General features: G+C 34.6%; 1 protein-coding gene across 2 annotated transcripts in view; it reads left to right on the forward strand.

The window, feature by feature from the left end:
- VWC2L (von Willebrand factor C domain containing 2 like) overlaps positions 1-26,477 on the forward strand; it is a 160,648-nt gene that overhangs the window by 24,223 nt on the left and 109,948 nt on the right. For both annotated transcript variants that reach the window (XM_047721573.1, XM_047721574.1), the window contains exon 3: positions 2,700-2,829. In XM_047721573.1, the coding sequence (XP_047577529.1) occupies positions 2,700-2,829 (130 nt within the window). The remainder of the gene's footprint in view (positions 1-2,699; positions 2,830-26,477) is intronic.

Here is a 26,477-nt window from a genome sequence, read left to right on the forward strand (position 1 = left end):
GGCTAGGGGGATATTCTTACTTTTCAAATTTGTTTCTCATTATTCAAAATTCTTTCAAAAATCAGGTATACTTTTATCACTAAGGCTTATCATCCTAGCTCTTCCTCAGAACACTTCTCAGAAGTCCAGTGCACACATATCCAGTCTCCACTGCCTTAGCACAGATGCTCCTGGGCCATTATCTGCACACGCTTCTCTCAGATACTCATGAATGTAGTTACCGGGCTAAAGATGCCAATGCCCCCAAGAACATGAGCCTCGTGGCAACCTAACTTCAACCCACTATAGTTTCCTTACTAATTTATATTTGTAGAAGGTTAAAAAGCTCTATGGCTCCATGATAATCTCTTCATGCACTAAATACCCTAGTGAAATTCTCTCTCTTAGCAGAAGTACATATCTTCCATAAATCCATTATCCAGTTCCTAATGACTATTCCACTAGATCTGGTATGCTTGGAGAAGGGTAGAAAGCACTGGAAAAAGGAACTAACTCTAATGGGAGTATCCAGAATAGTGATTCTTGCTCCCACTGGCAATACAGTAGAGCATGTATGCTGCCTGGGTTCAAATCCTGCCTCTGCCCCTTACTACCTGCAGGACTGGGGGAGTTATTGACCCTCTCTCAGCCTATGTCCTCATCTGTGGGATGGAGATAATAACAAATCTTCCTTCATAGGGTTATTATGAGAAAGAAGTTTATATAGATATTTTGTTTGGCATGATATCCAGTAGTTAATTGTGTCCAAAAATATTGTTTAAATTAGAATGATGTCTTTAACAGTCTGTGTTGGAACTCTAATAGTCTAATAAATCTTTCTCAGAGGCCACAGTTACTTTGAGGTAAACATTTTGCCTTGGAAAATTTAGGGTCTCTTTGAGATTTTTAATGCCTGAATCAGTCCACTAGAGTTGAACAGATCAGCCCCTACTTCAGCAAGAAATGAGCCTGCAAGAATAAAGAATCACAGCCATGGAAGGGCAGGGAGTGGAAGCAAGATTAGTGGCTCCCACTTTGTCTCATATTACAATAAATGCTGGCCAAGTCCTTACTGTACTTCAGAAGGCCACACAAAAATACTTCTTTGCAATTAATCAAGGAAAAAGGTACAACTCCTGACCATTTTGCTTGGAGATTTAATATGTCACAATGGGGTTTGCAAAATAAGGAGCAGCAGAGCAGCAAGAATTTTCCTTTCTCATAGTATTTCTCACATTTTCTCCAACAAATAATGTGCCTTGGTATCAAATCTTTTCCTTAATTTACTGAGATTATTCAGTAAAGTAGCTTCAAGAAATCCCAGCCGTTAGGATGATACAAAAGATTCCTTCGAGATACTTAACCCATCTTACCACACAGTAGGAGCTTAACTGTCCCCTTCAATAAACTTACTGACTATGTTAAGATATACCAATACTTTTCTGACAGATTCTGTATCTAATTCTCTTATTCCTACTAAATTTGAAAGTAAAATAATTGAGAGCTAGACTATCATTCTTCAATTAGAAAGCAAAGGTAAAATTAACTTGAAAATAATTAGTTGAAAGATATTCACCCACACCCCCACAGACTACCTGAGCGAAGAAGCATTAATATTGCCCAAATGATTAGGTTCAGGAAGAAACAAGAGCTGACATGGACAATAGCCAAAGAGACAAAGGCAGAGAGTTTTAACTAATGAAGTTTGCAAGGGAGGAACTCTAGCCCTGTGGCACAGGACAAGAGGAAGCATTTTCTCAGAACAAATGTCATGATTTGAGAAACATAGAAGTGTATAACTTCTGAGACATCCAAGTTTTTATTCCAGAATTCCAAGACTCTATTTCATGAAAAAAGACAGCTAGAACTTATACCCATAAGAAAATCACAGAGTGGTCACTGCTTGAGATGATTTGTAGTATAGGCAGTTTCTAGAAAAGAAACAAAAAATCTCAAACTCTTGGCTCAAACTCTAAGTACTATTGAGACAAAAATTGTTTTCTCCCTTTTTTTTCCCCCTCTAAATTAGTCACTTTTCAATTCCACTTTTAGCATCTTTGGCTCTTAAGTAGTGGCTTTTCAAGTCAATCAATTTCAGCTCATTCATAAAACCAAACAAGCAAGATGAAAGATTTTCACAAAATCTTTCAAGAGGCAGTACCTGGGTGTTTGGATCCCAAATTCAATCTTTTCTAAAATTCATATTAGAAAAAAAAATGCCATTTAGAGTCTAGGTTAGGTTGGAAAGGAGTTCCTACAAAGGGTAAGGATGTCCATTTACCATTTCGTTTTTCTCAGTAATCTTTGTCTTTTTTAGGGGGAAAAAAAAGTGAGCAAATGGCAAAAACTTATTTCACATAGCCCAGTATCATTCCTGTTTGCCAGAGGAAGGCAGAGCAATCAGTGCATCTGGAAACCCAACCAGGAGGTAATATACTAGTTGTCCAAACATTTCTTTGGAAAGTAGGGACATACGTCATAGGAAGAGTCATCCCGGCATGCTCCAGTTGCTCATGGCAACCAGAGCAGCATATGGCGACCCACTGTGGCTTGGATTTCCAGGTTGCTTTCCACTGGGGAAGAATGAGTCATACACATGGTAAATGGAGTTAATACAGTAAAGCCAATATAAACACTGATGTTTTATCTTCTGACAGCATATGAATGTGCAAAGCATTAAGTTATAGGAGAAAAGGGGCTAATTTTAGATTTGTTCCTAGCCCTCTCCATGTGAATGGTGTCGCTGTGAGCCCAGCAATGAAGTTCACTGTGTTGTAGCAGACTGCGCAGTTCCTGAGTGTGTCAACCCAGTCTATGAACCAGAACAATGTTGTCCTGTCTGCAAAAATGGTAAGACCATACTGCATTAGCTTTCAAAGAGGGGTTAGTACAAACTGCAAATATTTCACCACTGCCCACCATTCGATATAAGACCCCTCTAAGATCTGCCTGGGGTTCTTCAATATGAGCATGGATAATTTATACTTTTATCCCATCTTAACATAAAAATAAACCAGCAATGGGTGCATCATGAAGCTTTCCATTTGGGGAATTAAAGCTCTTATAAGCTGACTTTGTTGTGATCCCTATTATTTACTGTTGATTTATAGGGAGGATATTGGAAAGAACACAGAACCATCTTTTTGTAATGACTTAATTTCTCTCTTGTGGAGGCTATGAAGCAGTTCATCCCATTTCATAGTTCATAACTCAGGAGAGGCAGTAGGGTAAATACCAGGTATTTTGCTTTGGGCATAGAGAAAATTTTAGGTTTTCAATTAAATTATCAAAGAAATTATCAAAGAAATACAGAATTCAAACACTAACGCACTTAAGTTGAGGTAAGAAAGACTAGAAGATTTGAGACTTTTATTCTAGGTTTTTATTACCCTGAATCTTACTCTCATAGTAATTAGACAGAGAAGAACTTGATTTATATGATCATGGGTTCCTTGTTGACCCTCATGGAATGTGGAGGTTGAAATGCGCTGATGATGCTGGTCACTCAAAATCAAAGTGACGCTACAGAGAAGATAATGCAATGCCATAGACCCAGGACAGCATATCAGCAAAGCTAGTATCACGCTCTTCCTACTAGTCACGTACTACCAAAAAAATAAAGCTACACTAGGTAACAATTCACAAAGTGCCCCCTCCTGTCATTAATACATGCTTGAAAAAGTAGTTCTAGCTCTTAATTAAGCTGAGGTCAGTCTAATGCTGAATCCCCGTGTGCTTCCTTGGGTTAGCAACTGCTCATCCTCCTCTATCAACCACTTCTTCTTCTTTTTTTCTTTGTCCTGAATTTGCCATTATGTTAATTCACCTGCTAATCTTTGTCTTTATAGAATTATAATTACTAAAAAGAGGTATCCTTTTATTTAAAGAAAAAAACAAAAGCAGTTCTGTTGTTTTTATAATAATTTCTGTGTTTTAGTGTCTTCCAAAGGACTTAGGAAGAACACGTGATATTTTTGGCTGACACAGTTTTACTATTTCTGATCATAGGAATCCACTGAGTTGAATATTCAACTGCACACCTGCCTTCTCTTTTTATTCTTATTCCTCTCATCCAACTGACCTCCATCATAGTGACCATCTTTTCTGACTTAGAAGGTGGAAATAAATATCATCCTGAAGTCCTAACCTATCTAATATATGTAAAGATACACAATTTAAGACTTTATATTTTTTAGAGGATTTTGTAGAAACTGGAAAAGATATAGGGAAGAACAATAAGATGATTTAATGGTTGAAAAATAGGACCTATGAGGACAGACTCAATGAGTGAGCATAATTTGTCCTGGAGAAGAGAAATATCAAGGGAGACCTAACTGTCATAAAGTATATGAATGGTTAGTCTAAAGTGGAAGAGGACCTGTTATTTTTCATTTTCTCCAAGGACAGAAGGAAGAAAAAATCAGCTACCTAATCGGTCTTTAAAAATAGGATTGACAAGTCTTTGACTGAAGACTGTTTTTTTGTTGTTGTTGTTTTGTTTGTTTTTTGGGTTTTTTGGTTTTTTTTTTTTTCCCCTAGAAGCAACTGTCTAAACAGGTCCTTGAGGATCCTTTCTTCCCTAGGTTTCCTTGGTTGGCTTTGTTTCACATTTATGGTAAATAAAATTGTGCTTATAGTTAACCTCATCTGGACATACTTAGAATACTCATAGAAGAAACCATATTAGGACCATATGTGCTCTAATATATATATATATCTAATAAGACCATATATGGACCAGAACACACAGAGTTTACACATGCACTACTAATCCTCCTAGTGACCCCGCACCAAAGCCTAGAATATATCCAGAGTTAATGCCTACATCAAAAGTCAGATCAGCCACTACCAACTTATCACCTTTAATTTGATGTCACCCAAGATTATTTGACTTCTCTCCATGTGCCAGAGTAGAAATCTGTCTTCAAATGAAGCCCTATTTATACAAAAACATCATATAATAAATGGACTTTAATTGTTTGATTAATTAATTAGTCACCCATTATATTCCTGAAACACATGTTAAGAAGATTAGTTAAGTTTTCCAGAATTTTGTTCATGACACACTATAGTTTCTATTCCTTTTTTGCCATTTCCAAGCAAACTTTTTTTCTTTTTTTAATAAGGGAAATGAACCTGAATTAGACTTGGTAGGAAGACAAACTCTGATTATAATATTATAACATATTATCTTTTTTTATATGACACTAATTACTCACTTGTGCTCCAAAATTGAAGTATAATCATTGTCAAAGAAAAGCATATTAAGGATCACTGAAGAAACTTTATGACCACCAATGATACTGGTACTTTTACTGAGAGAACAGACTGAGCTCCATCTCACTTGCTCTCATTCTAAGCTTAGCCCAGAAAACAGAAACAGATGACCTATGTGTAGAAAAGCAGGGGTGGAGGTCAAGGGGATTGATGTTTACCATGAGAGAATACAACTGGAATAATTCTCTAAATTTCCAACACATAGTAAGCTTTTTTCATTCTTTATAACAAGATTAATTTGCTTATTATAGTGTAAACTCTTCGTGTGCCACCAATTTCTTAGATTAAAAAAAAGATAAAAATCTATGGATTGAACCTATGGATTCAAGGTGCAGGCAATAAATCTTAATTTGTAAACAGCCCTATAACATTTTCTACATTTCTTAAATCTTCATAAATGTTGAACATTTTTAGTTTGCATAAATGCTGATTATCTTGGCTGCCAAATACTTTGCTTTTGCATACTAACATCAATTTCTCTGCCTTCCTGAATTATAACTTGCCAAGAGCAAGAGGCTTTAAATATATAAAAGTTTAAGATGATAGAATCTACCACACCTGACCTTAAAATTCAATATTCAGCTAATATAAAGTCTTCATTCTCAGATTGCTTAAGAACAAGCAAAATAATAAACTTCAGAGGAAATGTGAACGATTGGGCACAGACAAAATAAGAGAAAAAAGAAGAAGGTACTTATTATTTGGCAAGGACTGGGAGGAATTGACAAAGGAATTTATTGCTTTTTAAAATATGATTAAGCATTTGCTTCTCTGCAAGAGCTAGCAATCTAAATGCTTTCCTGAAAAATATGACATTTCCTGACTGTCCATCTTTCCCTCAGATTGTGTTACTTTGACCTGTCTTTCAGCTCAAGTCTTTTCTATGTGAATTAATGAATATTTTTCATGGTTTTCTGTCTTTATAGTATAAAAAAGTAAAGTAGCACAGCATTTGCTTTTAAAAAATTCCAGTTTTGAGCATCACATAAATAATTTGAATATTCGGTTAGTGAAAATACATTTTATTGAAAAAATATTTGTTCATTAGAGCATCCAAATAACTAGCTGTATTTTTCACATTTGATCAGCCAGTACGTCAGTGAATTCCATGTTTTCACTGGGATATATAGTCAGTCATTACTAATGGTTCTGAAGGAAAAGTCACTTTGTGAAAAATTGGAATAGACAGGAAGTATCCACAGAATCCACCATACACACTAAGTGAGAAGTTTCCATATTGTTTCTAAGTAAACTGAAGGACCTATTCAATATCTTAAATATTTAACTCCTTTTCCCTTAGCCTCTTCTAGTTTAATAGGACACAAATAAGGCAGGAAATAGACAAGGCAAAAGAGAAAATGGAAAGGAAGAAGACAATGGGGGGTATGGGAAGTGCAGAAATAAGAGAAGGAGGGGAATTTAGAGGTGCCTGGAAGCAAATGTGTGACACACGTAAGTGTTAATATCTCTAATATACAATGAGCTCCTTGAGATAAATGAGAGAAAAACTATAGGGAAGGAAATGGGCAAAGAGGAAATTCACAGAAGAAAACGAAATGTGTAATACATATATGAAAATATGCTCAAACTCACAAGGACCAGGGACATAATAATTATAAAGATGAGATACCAACATCGTACTGATAATAATTTGGAATTAATAATACCCCAAATCAGCAAAGATATTTAAAAAGAGGTGAGAAAATGTCAAAACAACTTTTAAGGAGGTACTTTCCATCAAAAGTTTCATGAAACTTTGAAGTCAGCAATCTTTCCTCTTGTACTTTTCCCCACCTTCACCCACTACATTTTTACTACATTTTAAGAGCAAAATAGTGAGAGAAAACCTAATAGTCTTTAATGGATTAATGAAATACATTGCAGCCTTTAAAAAGACCCTACTGACATTCTTTAAATGCTATATAAAATAAGCAAGGAATGTACAGTAAACTATATATTGTTTTATGCATAACATAGTAATTTGTGTCATATATAATACATACATTTTAAGTGATATACATTTAAAAGATTTGTAATTAATGTACAATTTTAAGTAGATATTAAAGTATTTATGTATATAGGAAAAGAACTAAGTAGATACGCAATAGAGCATTAGTAATGATTTAAAGGGTGCTTTTAGGGAAAAGTATGAAGGTAAAGTGGGGAAAGACAAGAGCTAATCTCTTTAAAACTTTAAGCTTTACAGACTGATCATAATAAAAACAACAGAAAAGTATACAAACAGCTCACAAAATACAAATGTTCAAAAAGTATTAAAAAGCTATTCAGCTTAATAAATCAGATTTTTTTTAAAAAATTTAAGTCCTTCTTTGTTGTTTTTGTATAAGGTATAAGGAAAGTTCTGGAAGAATACAGGCCAAATTTTTAACAGTGATCCAATGATCAGAACAAAAATAAAGGTGCAAAGGTAGAAGCAAAAAACCTTGATGTTTTATTTCATCAGTCTTTTTACTGAAGGAATTTTCAAAAAAAATCTTTTATTTTCATAATTTAGGAGGGTGTATCAAACCATTAAATAAATGATAATTCTAATATTAATTAAACTCTTCCAGAGGAGAGACAAGAACAAAACTTTCTTTTCTTTTTTCTGGAATATCATACTGATACAAACTAAAGAATACAAACTAAGAAAATAATAAGTGGAGGGCAACTTTACTTATAATGAGTAATAGGGAACTAATAAGATACAAAATCCCCAATCAAAAACCCTTGGGTTGTGGATTTTACAAATAGAATGGAGGTCATTTATTGTACAGTACAGTACATGGCCAGTGGGTCCAGGACAGCAATCTTTAATCAATCACCTGGACATTTCTACAAGATATGTAATAATCATATTGAGACTGAATAAATATAGAATCTCACACCATTTCAAATCAGGTTTTAATACCAACTGAATTTTGGTATGGAAAAAAAAATGGGTTTTCAGAGACTGTGGGAATGGGCTTGCATATTTGTGTTAGCAAAAAGAATCTAGAAGATGATTAAAATAATTAAGCATCATGACCAAGTGGAGTTTACACAAAGAGTTCAGTATTAGGAAATCCATTAATAACTTATTCTATTTCTAAGCTGGAGAGAAAGATCATATTATTTCCATATATAAAGATATTAGACATAAATCATCAAAAACTAGTCACAAAAACTCTTGATATAAGACCAAGTAGATAATTTTTACATGATAAAATATATCTACCTCAGTCCAAAGAGACAGAATTGTGTTTAATAGGTAAACAGTAAAGGCATTCTCAATAAAGTCAGGAAAAAGACAAGGATGCTCACTATTATTTAAAGTTTCAGATAGAGAATAGATATGAACTAGTTAATATAATTAGAAAAGAAAAAATTTGGAAGAAAAAAATTGGGAAGGAGAAGATACAACTGTCACTATTTGTATATGATATGATTGTATATTTGAAAAAAACCAAGAAAATAGACTGAAAACTATTATAAGGACAATTTAGTAAGATAGCAGGGTACAAAATGAATATACAGGTCTCTCCCTACACATTCACATACACACACACACACACACACACGAAATATATGTATTACTAAAATAAAATTGTGGCACAGTTTATGATGCTGACATATCAATGAAATGTAATAAAGAGTTCATAGACGTAGCAACACATAAAAATCTGGTATACGACAGATAAAGTAGTATTTGGAATACTATAATAAAGTAGTACTGGGAAAAAGATAATTTATAAAAGAAATGATGTTAGAACAACTGGATAGTTGTCTGAAAGAAATAATTTTAAATTTCCACCTTATCTCATAACTCAGGATATTTTTCAATTCAACAAAGATTAGAATATAAACTTAGTTTCCAAAATAGTGCAAGAAGAGAATCTGAACAATTTGATTTATAATCTTGAAGTGGCTATATTTTGAAAACAAACAAACGTCTCCACATAGCAAAAAAAAAAAAAAAACAAAACAAAAAACCACTGTAAAATTTTTTTAAAATCTTAATTACAAATTATAATCGTATCCTAAAGGGTTAATCTCACTCATACATAAAGATCTTTAGGAAATTGGTAGGGGATTATTATTCAGTCATCAGAAATGATGAATACCCAACATTTGCATCAACATGGATGGGACTGGAGGAGATTATGCTGAGTGAAATAAGTCAAACAGAGAAAGTCAATTATCATATGGTTTCACTTACTTGTGGAGCATAAGGAATAGCATGGAGGACATTAGGAGAAGGAAGAGAAAAATGAAGGAGGGGAATTTGGAGGGGGAGACCAACCATGAGAGACTTGGACTCCCAGAAACAAACTGAGGGTTTTAGAGGGGAGGGGGATGAAGGGGATGGGTTGACCCAGTGATTGGTATTAAGGAAAGCACAGATTGCATGGAGCACTGGGTGTTATACATAAATAATGAATCTTAGAATACTACATCAAAGACTAATGACGTGGGGCACCTGGGTGGCTCAGTGGGTTAAGCCTCTGTCTTCGGCTCGGGTCATGATCCCAGGGACCTGGGATCGAGTCCCACATCAGGATCTCTGCTCGGCGGGGAGCCTGCTTCCTCCTCTCTCTCTGCCTGCCTCTCTACCTACTTGTGATCTCTCTCTCTGTCAAATAAATAAATAAAATCTTTAAAAAAAAAGACTAATGACGTACTGTATGGTGACTAACATAATATAATAAATAATAATAATAAAAAAAGAAAGAAATTGGTAGGGAAAAAGAGACCAATTCTGTTTTAAAAATGGGCAAAAAGGGGCTCCTGGGTGGTTCATTTGGTTAAGTAACTGCCTTCGGCTCAAGCCCCACATCAGGCTCCCTGCTCTCTCCCTCTCCCTTGGCTTCTGTGCTCCAGCTCTCTCTCTGTCAAATAAATAAATAAAATCTTTTTAAAAAATAGGCAAAGAATTTCAAAAGTCATTCCACAAAAAATGAAATTAAAAAGTTTCTAAAACATATGAAAAATTGCTCTAACCAATTTTAGGGGAAAAAAAAGGTAAATGAAAATTTGATAGTTTTTTTTTTACTTACACATTGACACAAATCCTAAAACTTAATACCCACTTTATTGTTCCTACTGTGGTAAAACAAGAAAACTCTCCTATTGTTGGTGGATGTATAAATTGGCACATCCCCATGGAAGGAAATTTGAATATGCCAAAATTACAGTATATGTATATTTTACTCAGCAATTCTATTGCTTTTTACAGATATTTGAAATGACAAGCAAGCACTAGTATTCATTTCTTATGTTGTATTTCAAGTTTTATAATAAAAAATAATTAGAAAATTTGTAGAAATATCTATAGAGTTAAATTTCTTTTAACATGTTATTAGTTAACAAATAAAAAAAGAACTTATTTCTTCCTTTAAACAGTCATTGAGGTATTTGTGTTGGATTACAATTAAATTAGCTTCCATTTACCTTTCATTTATTTTTTCATCTCATATATTTTTAAAATTGTGAAAATATATTTAACATCAACAGATTATAGGCTATTTTTAAAAGAAAAAACATTAAAATAAATAACTATTAGTATTTGGAGGATATATGTGCATACAGTTTAAAAATCAGGAAAAAATACTAAGAACTTTTCAAAAAGTAATAAGGTAATATACCGAATTTCTAAACGTGAAAACTCAAATTTGTTAGGTTGCTATTTCTATAATAATCAATTAAATGGAAATCTTATCAAATTTTTATGTGATGTAATTTTTTTTTTAAGTTGACAAAACTTGGAAAATTTAAGTATATGGAAAAGAATGTACTTGGTAGCGTTGGGCAATTCAATCTACCAGATATATTAAAATTATGTATAAAGGGCCACCTGGGTGGCTCAGTCAATTAAGCAACTACTTTCAGTTCAGGTCATTATCCTGGAGTCCCAGGATCCAGTCCCATATCCAGCTCCCTGCTTGGCGGGGAGTCTGCTTGTCCATCTGGCCTCTCCCCTCTCATGCTCTCTCTTATTCCCTCTCTCTCTCTCAAATAAATAAAGAAAATCTTTAAAAATAAATAAATAAATAAATAAATAAATAAATAAAGTATAAAGATATAATAATTTTGAACAATATAATACTGGAATAAAATAAACAGATAAATAAATTAGAAAATTAGAAATTAGCCTACAATATAGTATACAGTTAAGGCAACATCCAAATATCTGGAGAAAGATTATATTAATTCTAAAAATATATTATAAAGATTAATCATCTTTTTTTTTCCATTTTTTTTTAAATTTAATTTTTTTTTTATAAACATATATTTTTATCCCCAGGGGTACAGGTCTGCGAATCGCCAGGTTTACACACTTCACAGCACTCACCATAAGATTAATCATCTTTTTAAGTTAAATTAAATTTTCATCTCACCCATTATATAAAAGTAATTTTCAGTTGGATTAAAGATCTAAATGTAGGGGTGCCTGGGTGGCTCAGTGGGTTAAAGCCTCTGCCTTCAGCTCAGGTCATGATCTCAGGGTCCTGGAATCGAGCCCCGAATCGGGCTCTCTGCTCAGCAGGGAGCCTGCTTCCTCCTCTCTCTCTCTCTGCCTGCCTCTCTGCCTACTTGTGATCTCTGTCAAGTAAATAAATAAAATCTTAAAAAAAATAAAAATTAAAAAATCTAAATGTAAAAGAAAAAGATGATATCATAAAGGAATTTTTAGAATACTGTAAACTTTAACTTATTCTCAGGATAAGAATGGTCTTCCTAAACATAAAAGAAAAAAAAATCTGTAACAGGAAAGATTTAAATGCAAATTAAGTAACATAATTTTTTCCAAAAATTTCTTCATAAACTAAAAGAAGATAATGTCCAGTTTGGGGAAGTTAAAATGCAACATTCTTGTGCCTTATGGTAACAGTGTAAACTGCTATATCCCCCCCGAAGGGCTAGGAAAGTGTTCAGGACTTTGATCCATCAATGTCACATTTAGAAAGTGATCAAAAAGAAATAATCAGATAAGCACATATATAGAGAGAGATTACACAGTCGTTTATAATAGCAGAATTTGGAAAACCTGAAACCTAAATATTTGACAATAAAGTGGTTGTTTAAAAAAACTATAGTATATCTACATAGACTGACTACTAAGAAAATATTACAAATACTATTATAGAAAAAAAATTAAAGACATCCCCCACAGACACAAAACACATGTTCAGAGTATATTATTAAATTAAACTATGGGCCAGAAATCATGCAAATATGACACTATTTTTGTTGAGAAGGAAATATATCATACCTATAGTAAAAGACAGGAAGAAATACTTCAAAATGTTAATAGTACTTAACTCCATTGAGTAGGATAGTAGAGGATTTCTACTTTCTACCCTTTGCTAACCTTTATTGTTTTTTTTTTTACATCTCCAACAACAAACATGTATTATCCCTGTGATTTACAATTACAGTTTAAAACAGAAAATAGACAAATTCCTAAAGAGATCATGTAATCCTTTCTCACTGTTTTCATAATTTAATAATAATTGATGTGTCACTTCACTTATTAGAAATGGAACTATGAATCCTTGTTATAAATTTGTAGACCATCAGTTAATTAGCTAATAATTCTACCATTTGACTTTCAACTCCTTCAACTATGAGATTCTTTATAAAGCATTTAGAAAACCTCATCACCCATTCTATGCACCTACTAGGGGCAATTGCTAGAATAGTCAATTATTAGGGCAGTTGCTAAAATATTGCATTTACATTTTCATGAAGCTATTTCACAAAATCAGCCTTTTAAGTCTAAAGTTGGATGCAAGTCTTTCACCTTAATTTGATATTTTCTCACTTCCTCTTAGGTAGACAATTAGTAACAGGTGAAACATACATAAACACAAGGAAGGTGAAACATTTTCTGGCAACAGCACATATCCATTGGCTACAGCACCCCTGAAATAGTTCAGGATGAAAGAACAGCCTATGAAAAGCAGTTTTAGGGGCGCCTGGGTGGCTCAGTGGGTTAAGCCGCTGCCTTCGGCTCAGGTCATGATCTCAGGGTCCTGGGATCGAGCCCCGCATCCGGATCTCTGCTCAGCAGGGAGCCTGCTTCCTCCTGTCTCTCTGCCTGCCTCTCTGCCTGCTTGTGATCTCTCTCTGTCAAATAAATAAATAAAATCTTTAAAAAAAAAAAAAAAAGAAAAGAAAAGCAGTTTTAAAGTCTGCATTTCACTGACTCCATAACTGAAGGTCAGAATTATCATATTAGTATAAAGTAGATGTCAAAACATAATAATTATAAGTAGCTATTTTAATGAGCCACAAACAATAATTTCCTATTGCTCTCATAAAAATTCCTCCAAATTATGAAGGGGAATATTTATATTTATGTTGTCTTAAACCAACAGGATTCCCTCTTAATTCATCAGCAAATTAGATCTCAAAAACGTTATTTTACAATGTTGACATAATGAAAATTAATGCCACATATGTTCCCTGCTAATCGCATCTCTCCCTTAATTATCAGGGATACCCAGCCCTTCAGAAAATGAAGGAAGGAAGGCCAACCCATTCAGAAACATGAACTTTTCCTCTTTGTTTCCTCCTCATCGTATAGGGAATGCTTAGCAGCTATTCTTTCCTGACATAAACATTTGGAATGTTGAGTCGGGTCATCCCACAAAGCACCCACCTGTTCCCTTGAGAACAGAGCTGCATTCACTCCATCAAGTGTCCTGGATATTGTTCAGGACACCACCCCAGAGGATGCCTGAGATACTGGAGGAAGGGTGATGAACACACATGTACTGAATGTCTCGTTCCTAAACATTCATATAACCTCAAAGATAATCTGGCTCAAAGATAGTCGTTTGGCAGAGTATTGAATATATCTTCCAGAACTGGTGTACATTTCTACTCTTAACTCCACCTTCTCTCATTCTTGAGCCTCTCTTCAATTATGTTTCTATAGAATATTGCTGACTTCTAGGATTGTATATAGTAATCTTTAATTAAGATACCTCTCAGAACCAGAGATGACAGGAAAAGGGCAATTGGGGTCATTGATGGATTCCATGGAGTTGGATTTGATTCTGGGAGTAATTAAGTGGGGGTCAGGTCTGTCTGGGAAGCCAAGGCATTTAGTCTTGCCAAGACTCGTGAACTCCTAAAAATAATCTTATCTCTCTAAGGAAGGCTCATTGTTCATGGGAGAGCTTCACTGAGGGTAGAGTACAACTGCTCATCTCAGGGGTGTGGAGTGAGCCAGCAGTCCACTATGAACCCTGAGCTCTTCCTCATATGACCACATATGACCGCATATGACCACATACCCACGTGGCTCTGAGAGGCATCCAGAGAGACCAGTGGGTCACTGCTGACCATGAAGGCACAAATTAAGATACAGAATCTTGCTTCCTCCAAGCCTCCTCTCTGATACAGACACATTATGAAGTTGTCCTTCTTCCTCTCAAGTCCACATTGGCAGTTAGAAGCTCAAGCTCTTCAGAGAGGCCCAGAGACTGTGTCTCACCACCCCCACCAGTTTGCCCCCTCCCTCACTAGTTAGTATCAATGTTGCCAAGTCAGATAAAAATAAAACATGGTTGCAGTGTAAATAGCATCCCTTGACCTTTGAATTTGAACATCTTTGGATGCACTTAGGATGAACCTGGAGAGCCTCTGAGGATGGACTCTTTCTCAGAAGTTTCAGAGGCCTGGAGAAAGAGTTTCTGACAGACTTATCCTTGAGGCATAGATTCCCAGATCCCTTTCTTACAGGAAAACCAAGCCCCCTGTGCTTTCTACATTCCTTGTCATTAGTGAAGAAGAGACTCAGAATTCTGGGTTGATCATCCCCCAGGCTCTCCTCCCCATATGGTTCTGGAGCTATAAGGTAACACCCAAACCACCCCTTTCCATTACTATTCCCTGCTTTTTCATTCTCCATCACACCCATCATCATCTGCATGGTATACATCTTACTTCTTAAGTTGCTTGTCCCCACCTCCTCACACAAGCATAAACTCCAGGCAGGAAACGATATTTGTTGTCTGCTCTTATATCCCCACTAATTACAACATGCTGAAGGTACACATATATGTTTTCGAATAAATAAATAAGTCCCCATATTGTGCCTTTGGAAGAGCTTGGATTAAATAAGAAATCTGATTCTCTGAGTTATTTTAAACTCAGTTACCTTTGAAAAGTATTAATCTTCCATTTCATAGTTTTCCTATGGAGAGTCTAGGATGCTTTGCATGACAGGAAGGAAGGTGCTTCTCAGATTTCTGTCCTACTTAAAGTTTGCTTTAGTTTACCACCCAGATTAGTGGCACATATACTGATGAGAAGCACACTGATGTGATCTAGTAGAGACATGTGGATTGCCAGGGGAAACTGAGTCCAGTTTGCTCATGAACTGCTTTATGATCTTGCCATGGATGCCGAAAGCTTCTTTTCCTTAAGAAGCAGCCGTACGTAACAAATGGGTCACTTTAGTGCAAAATTAATATAACACTTTAGCCAATATTATCCTTAATGATATGTTTTATCTAACAATAGGGATTGGACTTTTTAACAATTAAAGAAGCCATGAGCATTGACAGAATATGTGATTTGTCAGTATTTGGTAAAAACTATTACTACTTAATGTAAAGACATAAAACAAATTCAGAAAATGGGACTTGATCCTAGGGGAAGAGGGAGAAAACCTGATTGCAGGGGATAATATTTAATTCTAGGAATCAGACTGTGCAACTGGAAGAGAAATCAGAAATAGGGCTTAAGCAGGGACAAAGGAAACTTGCTAAGCAATGTCTTTTCCAGCATGTAGGGACTGGGAGACTCTCCAAGGATCGCTGTGGCTGAGGCAGGAAGCCCTTGCATAAGACCTCTGATATTTAAATGGAGCTCTGAGCTGCTTCAAATCAATCTATCAGAAATGTTAAACCTCTTTTGAAACATATTTATGGTTGGATGCCCCTCAATTGAGAAAAGGGAAATGGGAAGTTCCTGCATGCATACTTATTTTGCTTATAGGAGCTTCATTTGTACAAGGTGATGACACTGAGCAGCCATCAACATGGCTGCTTGTCAGGCTAGATAGCCAGCCAACTCTGAGTCCTGCCTTCCTTTCACCCGTCACTTTTATGTGTTCTGCAGGAAGGTCCATAAAGCAACACACCTGTCTTCTGGAAGGCTAAGCTCAGTTTCCAACATCATTCAATAACAAAACGGTCAGCAGTGTTGTATCCAAATCTTGAAAGCCTGCCTTGCTCCCAACTTTCCGTGTGAGGATTTTAAATAGGAGCAAGATGTAGCATTAGGGTCTGATGTCACGTGATTAAGGTGTGGCGTTCTTGGTGTTGGCTTGCTTTGACTCATCTGCTTTGATTTGATTTGATGCTTTCTTTAAGAGTGGGGACAGATAAAATGAAAAGCAGTGTAGGAGGAGAGCTTCAGTATGGATGAGAGCACACAAGCCTTTCAAGCCAGAATTCCTGCAGGTTGATAGCAAAAAAAAAAAACTTAATTGGATTCTGTTTTAGCTCCCAGTAAATGTAATACTTAGGTCCCTGAGCTTAGTGAAGCAATTAGCCCCCACTGCAATGTCATCTGAAATGCATCCCCCTTTCGGCCTGCCAAAGTCCATGTCCACATAGACACACATTCATAAACACTTTCACGCTCATGATTTCTTTCACTGTTAAAACTGATGTCACTAAAAATGTGAGGAAAATAGCTGGGAGAAACACCAGGTATTAATGACACCAATTAAGCTACATGTGTTTTCTTAGGCTTATCAGATGACTAAGTCATCAAACACAGGCCTAATGAGTTTAAATGTGGGAAAGAGTAAACCTTGGGTAACAGGGAGACAGTAGGAAGACACCGGACTAGAGAGAGAATGGCTGGGTGCCGGATGGATAAGTGAGGGAACAGTGAGTCCTAGGAGACTGAAATAGAAAGAGATGTCTGCTGATGGCACATGCTGACGGAAGTACTTGTCTTTTTTCATATATTCTCTCAATGAGCGGTCTAATAATGATAATTCTTCTACTAAGAGTAATGCTAGCTTTTACTTTTTTAAATCCTCATACATTCTAGGCGCTTTCCAGATATTAACACATTTCCTCTTTACAATAATCCTATAAAGGTAACAATAATAACTGCTAATTTGAAAGGGAGCCAACTGAGACTAAATTAATTACCCTCAGACTCACAGCTGGGATTTGAACCCTGTTCCATCCAACTTCAAAACCGGTAGTGTTTAAGCAGTAGTTTTCAAAGTAGCAGCCCCTCTCCCCCCAAGTATACTGACATCACCATTATCTAGAAACTAGTTAGAAATGCAAATTTTTGAACCCATCTCCAAATTCCAGAATCAGAAATTCTGGGAGTAGGACCTGGTATTCTGTATCTAGACAAACCTTCCGGTGATTCTAAACATCAAAGCCTGAGACCATTTATTTACATCTTCTCAGGTGTCTGTTAGAGAGTCTGTTCTCTTTCAAATGAAGGATGGGTGGAAGGAGGACAAAAGTTGAAATAATTACCAGCCATGTCATCTGAGATAAAGTTATACCAGCACAAGAAATACAAGGCTGAAAAGGAAGGTTCAGAACACAAAATACCCTGTAGTTAAAGCAAGGCCACTTAGGTTGGCAAAGATCTAGGAATGGTAAATCCCAATGTGCGCCAAGGCGGGTCCCCCAAGGATTAGAAATGATATAGGTGGCAGATACTGGGGAGATTATACCCAGGTTAAGCTGTCGAGAATGATCAGACCTAAAGGTATTTCTTAATAACTAAGCCATGGTCATTGGAAGCTAAGTTCAAATGATTTTTAAAGGAAACAAAAATCACTAGAGAAGCCACAACAAGGAAAGGAAAACCGAGACATGAACACAGCTCCTAATAATCCATTCTTCATTCATCACGTTTGCCTTTACCAATCTATATGAAGAAGTGATTGTTTCAACTGAATTATTCTTTCTGTAGTTAGGTTATGGTAACTATTCACATTTTATAAATCATAATTATATTTAAGACAATTTTCTTCTTTTTAAATAGGTATATTGGAGTCTAATTGACATGAAATTAACTCTACACTTTCACAATGTACAGTTTGCTGTTTTGACATATGCACACCTACTACTTACTGTAGTCTAGAAAGTGTCCATGTCTATCACTCCCACAACTTTCATAGTGTCCCTCTGTCCTTCTGTCCAGCCCTTCTCTGCCCCACCTCATCCCAGACCTACTTTCTGCTTTCAGTAATTATACATAAATTTGCATTTCCTAGAACTTTGTACAAAGGGAATAATTCAGTATGTACTTTTCTTTGCTTGAATTCTTTCATTCAGCACAATTATTCAGAAATTCATCCATGTTGTAGCATTTATCAATAGTTATTCCTTTTTCATTGTTGAAAAGTACTCCATGACATAGCTATACTACAGTATTATCTATCCATTCACTTCTTGATGAACATTTGGGTTGTTTCCAGTGTTTGACTATCATAAATGAAACTATTAACATCCTTATACAAGGTGTGTGTGTGTGTGTGTGTGTGTGTGTTATATTTATATATATTTACATAAATATTTATATATTTATATATTATATATTTATATATTATTTTATATAAATTTATATATTTACTTTCTATTGCTAAAATACCTATATGTAGACTGCTAGGTGGATAGAGTACATGCATATGCATTTATATGAATAAATAAGCATATAGTACATACACATTTCACTTTTTTAATTCCAAACTTTCAAAGTGGCTGTATTATTTCAAATTCCCATCAAAAATTCATTGATGCCAGTTCTTCAGCATCCTCACCAGTTCTTGGGATCATCAATCCTGTTTAATTTTAGCTACTCTAATAGAAGTGTGTTATTATTTCATTATGGTGTTAAATTGCATTTTCCTAATGACTATCAACCTAATGTTGAACATCTTTTCATATGCTAATTTCCATCTGTATATCTTTTTTAGAGGGATACCTACTTAAATCACTTGCCCCCTTTTTTTTTCTTTTAATTGGGTTGTTTGTTTTGTATTATTAAGTTTGGAGAGTTTTGTATATATTCTAGAGACAAGTCCTTTATTGGACATATGCTTTGTAAATATTTTCTCCCAGTATGTGCTTTTTCATCCCCTAAACAGTGTTATTTGGAGAGAGCAAGTTTTTATGATTTAATTATGATGAAGTCCAATTTACCAATGTATTCTTTCATGAAATGTACTTTTGGTGTTTTAACTAAAAAATCTTGGCCTAATGCAAAGTCAAAAACATTTTTCTATGTTTTCTTGAAGAAATGTCTTAGTTTAAGATTTTTACCTTTAGGTCTGTGACTCATTTTGTGGATATGATTCAAAGAATTGATTGAAGGTTTGTTTTGGTTCTGTTTCAATATGTATATCTAGTTGTTTTACTTTTTATTTTTTATCTTTTGATAGGGAAAGAGGGAAGGGTAAGGAAGGGCAGAAGGTGAGGGAGAGAGTATCTTAAGCGGGGTCTGTACTCAGTGCTGGATTCCATCTCACAAACCTGATATCGTGACCTGAGCTGAAATTGAGTCAGATGTTTAACCAACCGAGCCACCTAGGTGCCTTTATCCAGTTCTTTTTGCACCATTTATTAAAAAGTCTATTCTTTCTCCACTGAATTTTATTCATACTTTTGCTAAAAATCAGTTGTCCAAATATACCTATATGCATTTTGGTATATTTCTGAACTCTCCACTGTGCTCCCCTGAAGTTATTTTAGCTATTCTAGGTCCTTTGCATAATCTAACTGAATTTTAGAATCAACATATCAGTTTCTACTCAAAAAAGGTCTATTTTGATTGGCATTACATTGAATGTAAATTAAATTAAATAAATTAATATGAGGAGAACTGACATCTTAACATTTAGTTTTTGATTCATGAACATGGTATGTCTGTCTGCTTGGTTAGTTCTTTAATCTCTCTCAACAATGTTCTGTAGTTTTAGTGCACAGGGCTTTCACTCTTTGGTCAGTTTTATTCCAAAGCATTTCTTTCTCTTTTTAAAATATTATTGTAGTTAGTATGTATTTTTTAAATTCCAATTATTTGGCATTAGTGTGTAGAAATAAAATTGGTATTTGTACATTGGTCTTAGAACCTGTAACATTGCTAAACTCAATTATTATGTCTTGTTGCTTTTTTTTGACATTCCACTGGACTTTCTATATAGATAATTATTTTTACCTATAAATATAGTTCTATTTCTTCTTTACCATCTGTATGTTTGTTAGTTCTTTCCTATCTTATTGTGTTTGGTAGAACATCTCATACAATGTTGAATAGAATTGCCAAAATCATATATGTTATATGGATGTGAAAGGGAAATCATTTGGTCTTTCCCAGCTGCTTATGATTTTACCTGTAGGTTTTTCATAAATGCCCATACCAGGCTGAGAAAGTATCTTCTACTCGAACTTTGCCAAGAGATTTTATCAGGAATAGAGATTGGGTGTTTTTAAAGACTTTTTCAATATCTATTAATAAGATCATGAAATTTTCTTTCTATACTTTTAGTACAGTGAACTATATTGATTTCAAATACTAAGACAACCATGCATTCTTAAGATAAACTACATTTGGTCATGCCTTTATATATAGTTGAATTTGATTTATTAAAATGGTGGGGGTGGTATTTTTATTTTTATTTTTATTTTAAGATTATTTATTTATTTATTTGAGAGAGAGAGAGGGAATGAGAGAGAGCATCAGAGGGGACAGGTCAGAGGGAGAAACAGGCTTCCTGCCAACCAGGGAGCTGGGTGTGGGACTTGATTCCAGGACTCCAGGATCATGACCTGAGCAAAGGCAGTTGCTTAACCAACTGAGCCACCCAAACGCCTGATGAGCGGCAGGTGGGGGCATGTAATGTAAGTTTATGAAGTATGTTGGCATGCATGCAGGGTTTTTTTTTTTTTTCCTTTTTCTTCTTTTTTTTTTTTTTTTTTTTTTTTTTTTTTTTGGTAATGTTATTGTTAGGTTTGGGTATTAAGGTATTCCTGACCACATAGAATAAGTATGATAAATATTCCCCTTTTCTCAATTTTCTGGAAGAGCCTGTGTAAAATTAGTATTAATTTTCCCTTATTCGTTTGGCAAAGTTCGCCAATGGCTTATGAAGTTATCTGAGTTGGTTATCTCTGTGGAAATGTTTTTAAAACAAATTTAATTTATTTAATAGACATAGGGTTATTTGGGTTATTGCATCTTGAGTAAGCATTAGAACTTTATTTTTTCAAGGCATTACATTTCCTCTGGTTGCTGAATTTCTAATTATAAAGTTGTTAATAATGCCTTACTATCTTTTTAATATCTTCAAATTCTGTAGTTATTTCATCTCATTCCTGATATTGGTAATTTCTTCTTTCCATGGTTGTTTTTTCCTAGTTCATCTGGTGAGAGGTTCATCATTCTTATTTTCACAAATAATGAATTTTTGGATTTATTAATCTTTGCTAATATTTTCTTTGTTTTCTATGTCATTGATGTCTGCTCTCGTCCCTAGTGTTTCCTTTCTTCTACTTACTTTGGGTTTACTTGCTCTTCTTTTTATACTTTCTTAAGGTACAATCTGGCATAATCAATTTGAGAACTTTCTCCTTTTCTAAAATAGGTGTTTTCTGTAAATACCCTATGTTCTACCTTAGTATCATCTGCCAATTTTGATATGTTTATATATTCACTAAATTGAAAATATTTCCTATTTCTTTTTTAATTTCTTCTTTGAACCATGAGTTAGAGTATCCTAGTTTCCAAATATTTTATATTTCCTAGGTATCTATTTGTCAGCGACTTCAGATTTAGTTCCACAAAGGTGAAAGAACAGGCTTCTATTATTTGAATTTTTTTGTATTTATTGAGATTTGTTTTGTGGCCAAGAATGTATCTTATCTTGATAAATATTCCATGTGTACCTGTAAAGAATGTATATTCTGCTGCCTTTGAGTATGGTATTCTGTAACTGTTAATTACACCAATATGATTGATAGTGTTAAGTGTTTCATATCCTTATTGACATTCTGCCTACTCTGTTTTATCAATTATTGAGTCAATTATTGAAACCTCTGATTATTATTGGATTTGTGTATTTCTTCTAGCATTTTATTAGCTTTATTTCATTTTTTTAGCTTTTCTGTTATCTTTAATTTAATTATGTTATGTTAGTTACCACACAGTACATCATTAGTTTTTGATGTAGTGTTCCATGATTTATTTCTTGCATATAACACCTAGTGCTCCATGCCATGTGTGCCCTCCTTAATACCCATCACCAGGATCACCCATTCCCTCATCCCTGTCCCTTCTAAAACCCTCAGTTTGTTTCCCAGAGTCCATAGTCTGCTGTGGTTCATCTCTTCCTGATTCCCTCCCTTCATTTTTCCCTTCTTTCTCCTAATCTTTGGGGTAAATACCCAGTAGTGCAATTGCTGGGTCATAGGGTAGCTCTGTTTTTAATTTTTTGAGGAATCTTCATGCTGTTTTCCAAAGTGGCTGCACCAACTTGCATTCCCACCAACAGTATAATTTCATATACTTCAAAACTCTTTTATTATATACATCAACATTTAGGATTCATTATGACTTCTTTATAAATTGACTCCTTTAGACCTATCAAATGACAATCCTTATGCCTTATGTTATTTGCTCAGTAACCTTATTTTGACATTAATATATCCAATCCAGCTTTTTGTTGTTGTTGTTAGTGTTAGTATGCTGTGTTTTTTCCATCATTCTACTTTTATCTATTTGCGTTTGTATATTTGAAGTCCTCTTCTGGTAGGCAGCATAGAGTTGTGTGCTGCTCTTTATTGTCTGCCCCTAACTGGGGTATTTAAACCATTTATATTTGACTATTGATATATAGTTATGTTTAAATCTACCATATTGATTATTTTCTTAATAATCCCTTTTCTTCTTCCCATTTCTTTCCCTTTCCATCTTCTTCTGCCTTCTTTAAAATATTTTATGATTGTATTTTGTCTTTTGCTGGCTATTTAAATTATAACTACTTTGTTGTTTTATTAGTTTCTTTGGGCTCGTAGTGTATTATCTTTTACTCATCAGACTTGATGTTCATGTAATATTAGATCACTTCATCTATGGTATAAGAATCTTAAGAATGGTACATTTGAGTTTAAACCCTCCTGACTTTTGTAAGATTGTGGCCATATGTTTTACTTTTACATATGTTATATACCCTACAATACTTTGTTTTTAATTTAAATAGTAAGTTATTTTTAATGAGATTTAAATTTTAGTGCAAAGTTACTATCTACACACTCATATTATTTTCAATGCTTTTCATTTCCTTTATTAGATCAATATTTTCATCTAATGAAGCTCTTCTTCAGTCTGGATGAAATTTTTATTATTTCTTATAGGATAAGTGTGTTGGTGAATTCTTTCAGTTTTTTCGTGTCTAAAAAATATTTTATCTGCATGTTTTAAAGATATTTTCACTGGTATAGAATTCTTGCTTGATAGTTATTTTCTTTCAGTACTTTGAAGATATTGCTCCACTGCTTTCTCCCTTTCCTATATTTATTCTGACAAGATATCAGCTGTTCTCTTATTTTTTATTCCTATGAAGGTAAGACATTTTTCCCCAACCCCACCTCCAGCTGCTTTTAAGATTATTCTCCATCACTATTTTTGTGCATTGTGATTATTATGCAACTTGATGTAGTCTTTTTAGTGTTTCTTATGCTCATGATTCATTAATCTTCTTGTGCCTATAGATTTATAGTTTCTATAAAACTTGGAAATTTTTCACCTTGTATTTCTTCAAATATTTCTTCTTTCTCCCTCACTTTGAAAACCCCAATTATACATATATAAGCTCCAGAAAATTGTCCCACATCTGATGTTCTGTTCATATTTTTAAATTATCTTTTCTGTTTTTCATTTTGCATAGTTTCTACTGTCATGCTTAAAACTTACTAATATTTTCTTGTGCAATGTCTACTTTGCCAATAATCATAGCCACACTTTGTAGTTTTCATCTCTAGAGGTTAGATTTGTATTTTGTTTGGGTTTGGTTTTGTTTTCCTGGCTTCTACTTAAATTTTTTGAATAAATGGAATAAAGTTATAAATGTTTTAATGTTCTTTTTTGTGTTCATCCTAGTATCTGTGTTAACTCTAGATCTTTTTTATTGATTGCTTTATCTCTTGTTATGAGTCCTATTTTCATGCATCTTTTCATGCCTGGTAATTTTTTAATTGAACGTCAAACGTTGTAAATTTGACCCTGTTGGTTCCTGGACATTTGTTTTTCTATAAATATTTTGAGCTTTGTTAAAGTACAAAGTTAAGTTACTTTGATCCTTTTATGTTTGGCATTTAAAGAAAGTTCAGCAGAACTAGATCACTGCTCAATCTAGACTAATTGTTTTTTTCCATTAGGACAAGAAACATAGAGTACTGTACCCAATACCCCATTAATCATAAGGTTTTCCAGTCTGGCTGGTGAAGACTGGCATTTTTCCCAGCCTAATCTCTCGTGGTTCTTCCCTAGCCTTGGGTAATTTCCTCACATACATAGCTGATTAATACTTAGCTGAATACTTGAGGGAAACCATCTGCAGGTCTCTGCAGTTCTGTCTGTGGGCAGCTCTCTCCTCACCAGAACTCTGTCCCACAAACTCAAACAGCCCTGTTCTCCCCAAAACCTGAGCTGTGTAGACTTAACTCTAGGAAGTTTTGCGACTTAGCAGAATGGCCTAGAAATGGTGAAAGTAGAAACACTGGGCAATCATTGAGCTCCCTGTATTTGTTTCCCAGCTCTCAGGGATTGCTGTCCTCCCTTGCCTGATAGCCAGCGTCTTGAAAACTATTATTCACATATTGTTTTTGTCTTTTGTAATTTCTATTGGGGAGTGTAAGCCTAATCAATTACTCTACCTCGGACATAACTGGAAGAACGTAGTTTAATTTCATAATTTATATTTTCCAATAGAAACCCAGGCTCATTTAATTTCTGTCCTTCACAGCAATGCTGAGCAATTCATAGCTAAACAAATTAGAATAATAATATTCAGCACCACCACAGTAAGTGCCAAATGATTGTCACTAAATAGAGTACCTACTATGTCTTAGCCATTTTGCTGGATAGTTTAGACAAATTATTTCTATTCTTAACATATTATAAGGTTTTACCTTTTCTTAAAATTTGAATTCTATTAGCCAACATATAGTAGATAATTAGTTACAGATGTGGAGTTCAGTAACTCAAGAGTTACATACAACACCCAGTGCTCACCACATCAGGTGCCCTCCCTAATGCCCGTCACTCAGTTACTGCATCCCTCAACCAGCCTCCCCTCCAGCAACCCTCAGTTTCTTTCCCATAGCTAAGAATCTCTGATGGTTTGTCTGGTTTTACCCTATTTTTATTTTACCCTTTATATAAATAAGGAAAATTAGGTTTAGGGATGTGAAATAATGTGCAATATACCCAGTGAATGATGTACTTAGCTTTCATATTCAGACTTTTCTAATTCCAAAACCTTCATACTTTTCATAGTGCTATGGTTATTATTTACTATAAGATATAAACAGAACATTTAATAATGGATTTTCTAATTATTCTTCCCAGCTAAGAACATTAAAACATTTCCAGTTTAAACACCTTAAAAGATTTAGCTGACTAGCAGAATTTTAAAAGAGACTTTCTATAGATCAGCAGGGAAAGAAAATTTATATTGCAAGAATGAAAGTGATAAAATGGAAAGAATATAAAGTGGTTAATTTTATCACTCAGTTTAATGCCAAATACTGAGAACAAGAATTTGCAGAAGAGAAGCGGATCCAAAGATGCAGAAATCCAAAGGAAGACTCAGAGGAGGAAATTGGTTCATTTGACAAACCACCAAACAGCACATGATTGCTGACTGAAGAACACAACTTTGAGACTTTTAAGAAGCTATGTTTTTCTGATGGTTTATAAACCTCCTTCTCAGATGTTGAAGATACAAGGTTTTTAAAAATTAATATTACCAATCTGACCTTCATTAAAGGTATCAAATACTTTTGACTTAAAAATATTTCACAAATTTGGGATGCCTGGGTTGCTCAGTGGGTTAAGCCGCTGCCTTCAGCTCAGGTCATGATCCCAGGCCCATGGGATCGAGTCCCACATCAGGCTCCTTGCTTGTCAGGGAGCCTGCTTCTCTCTCTGCCTCTGCCTGCCACTCTTCCTGCTTGTGT

The sequence above is a fragment of the Lutra lutra genome, chromosome 3 (genome assembly GCF_902655055.1).
Source record: "Lutra lutra chromosome 3, mLutLut1.2, whole genome shotgun sequence".
NCBI lineage: Eukaryota > Metazoa > Chordata > Mammalia > Carnivora > Mustelidae > Lutra > Lutra lutra.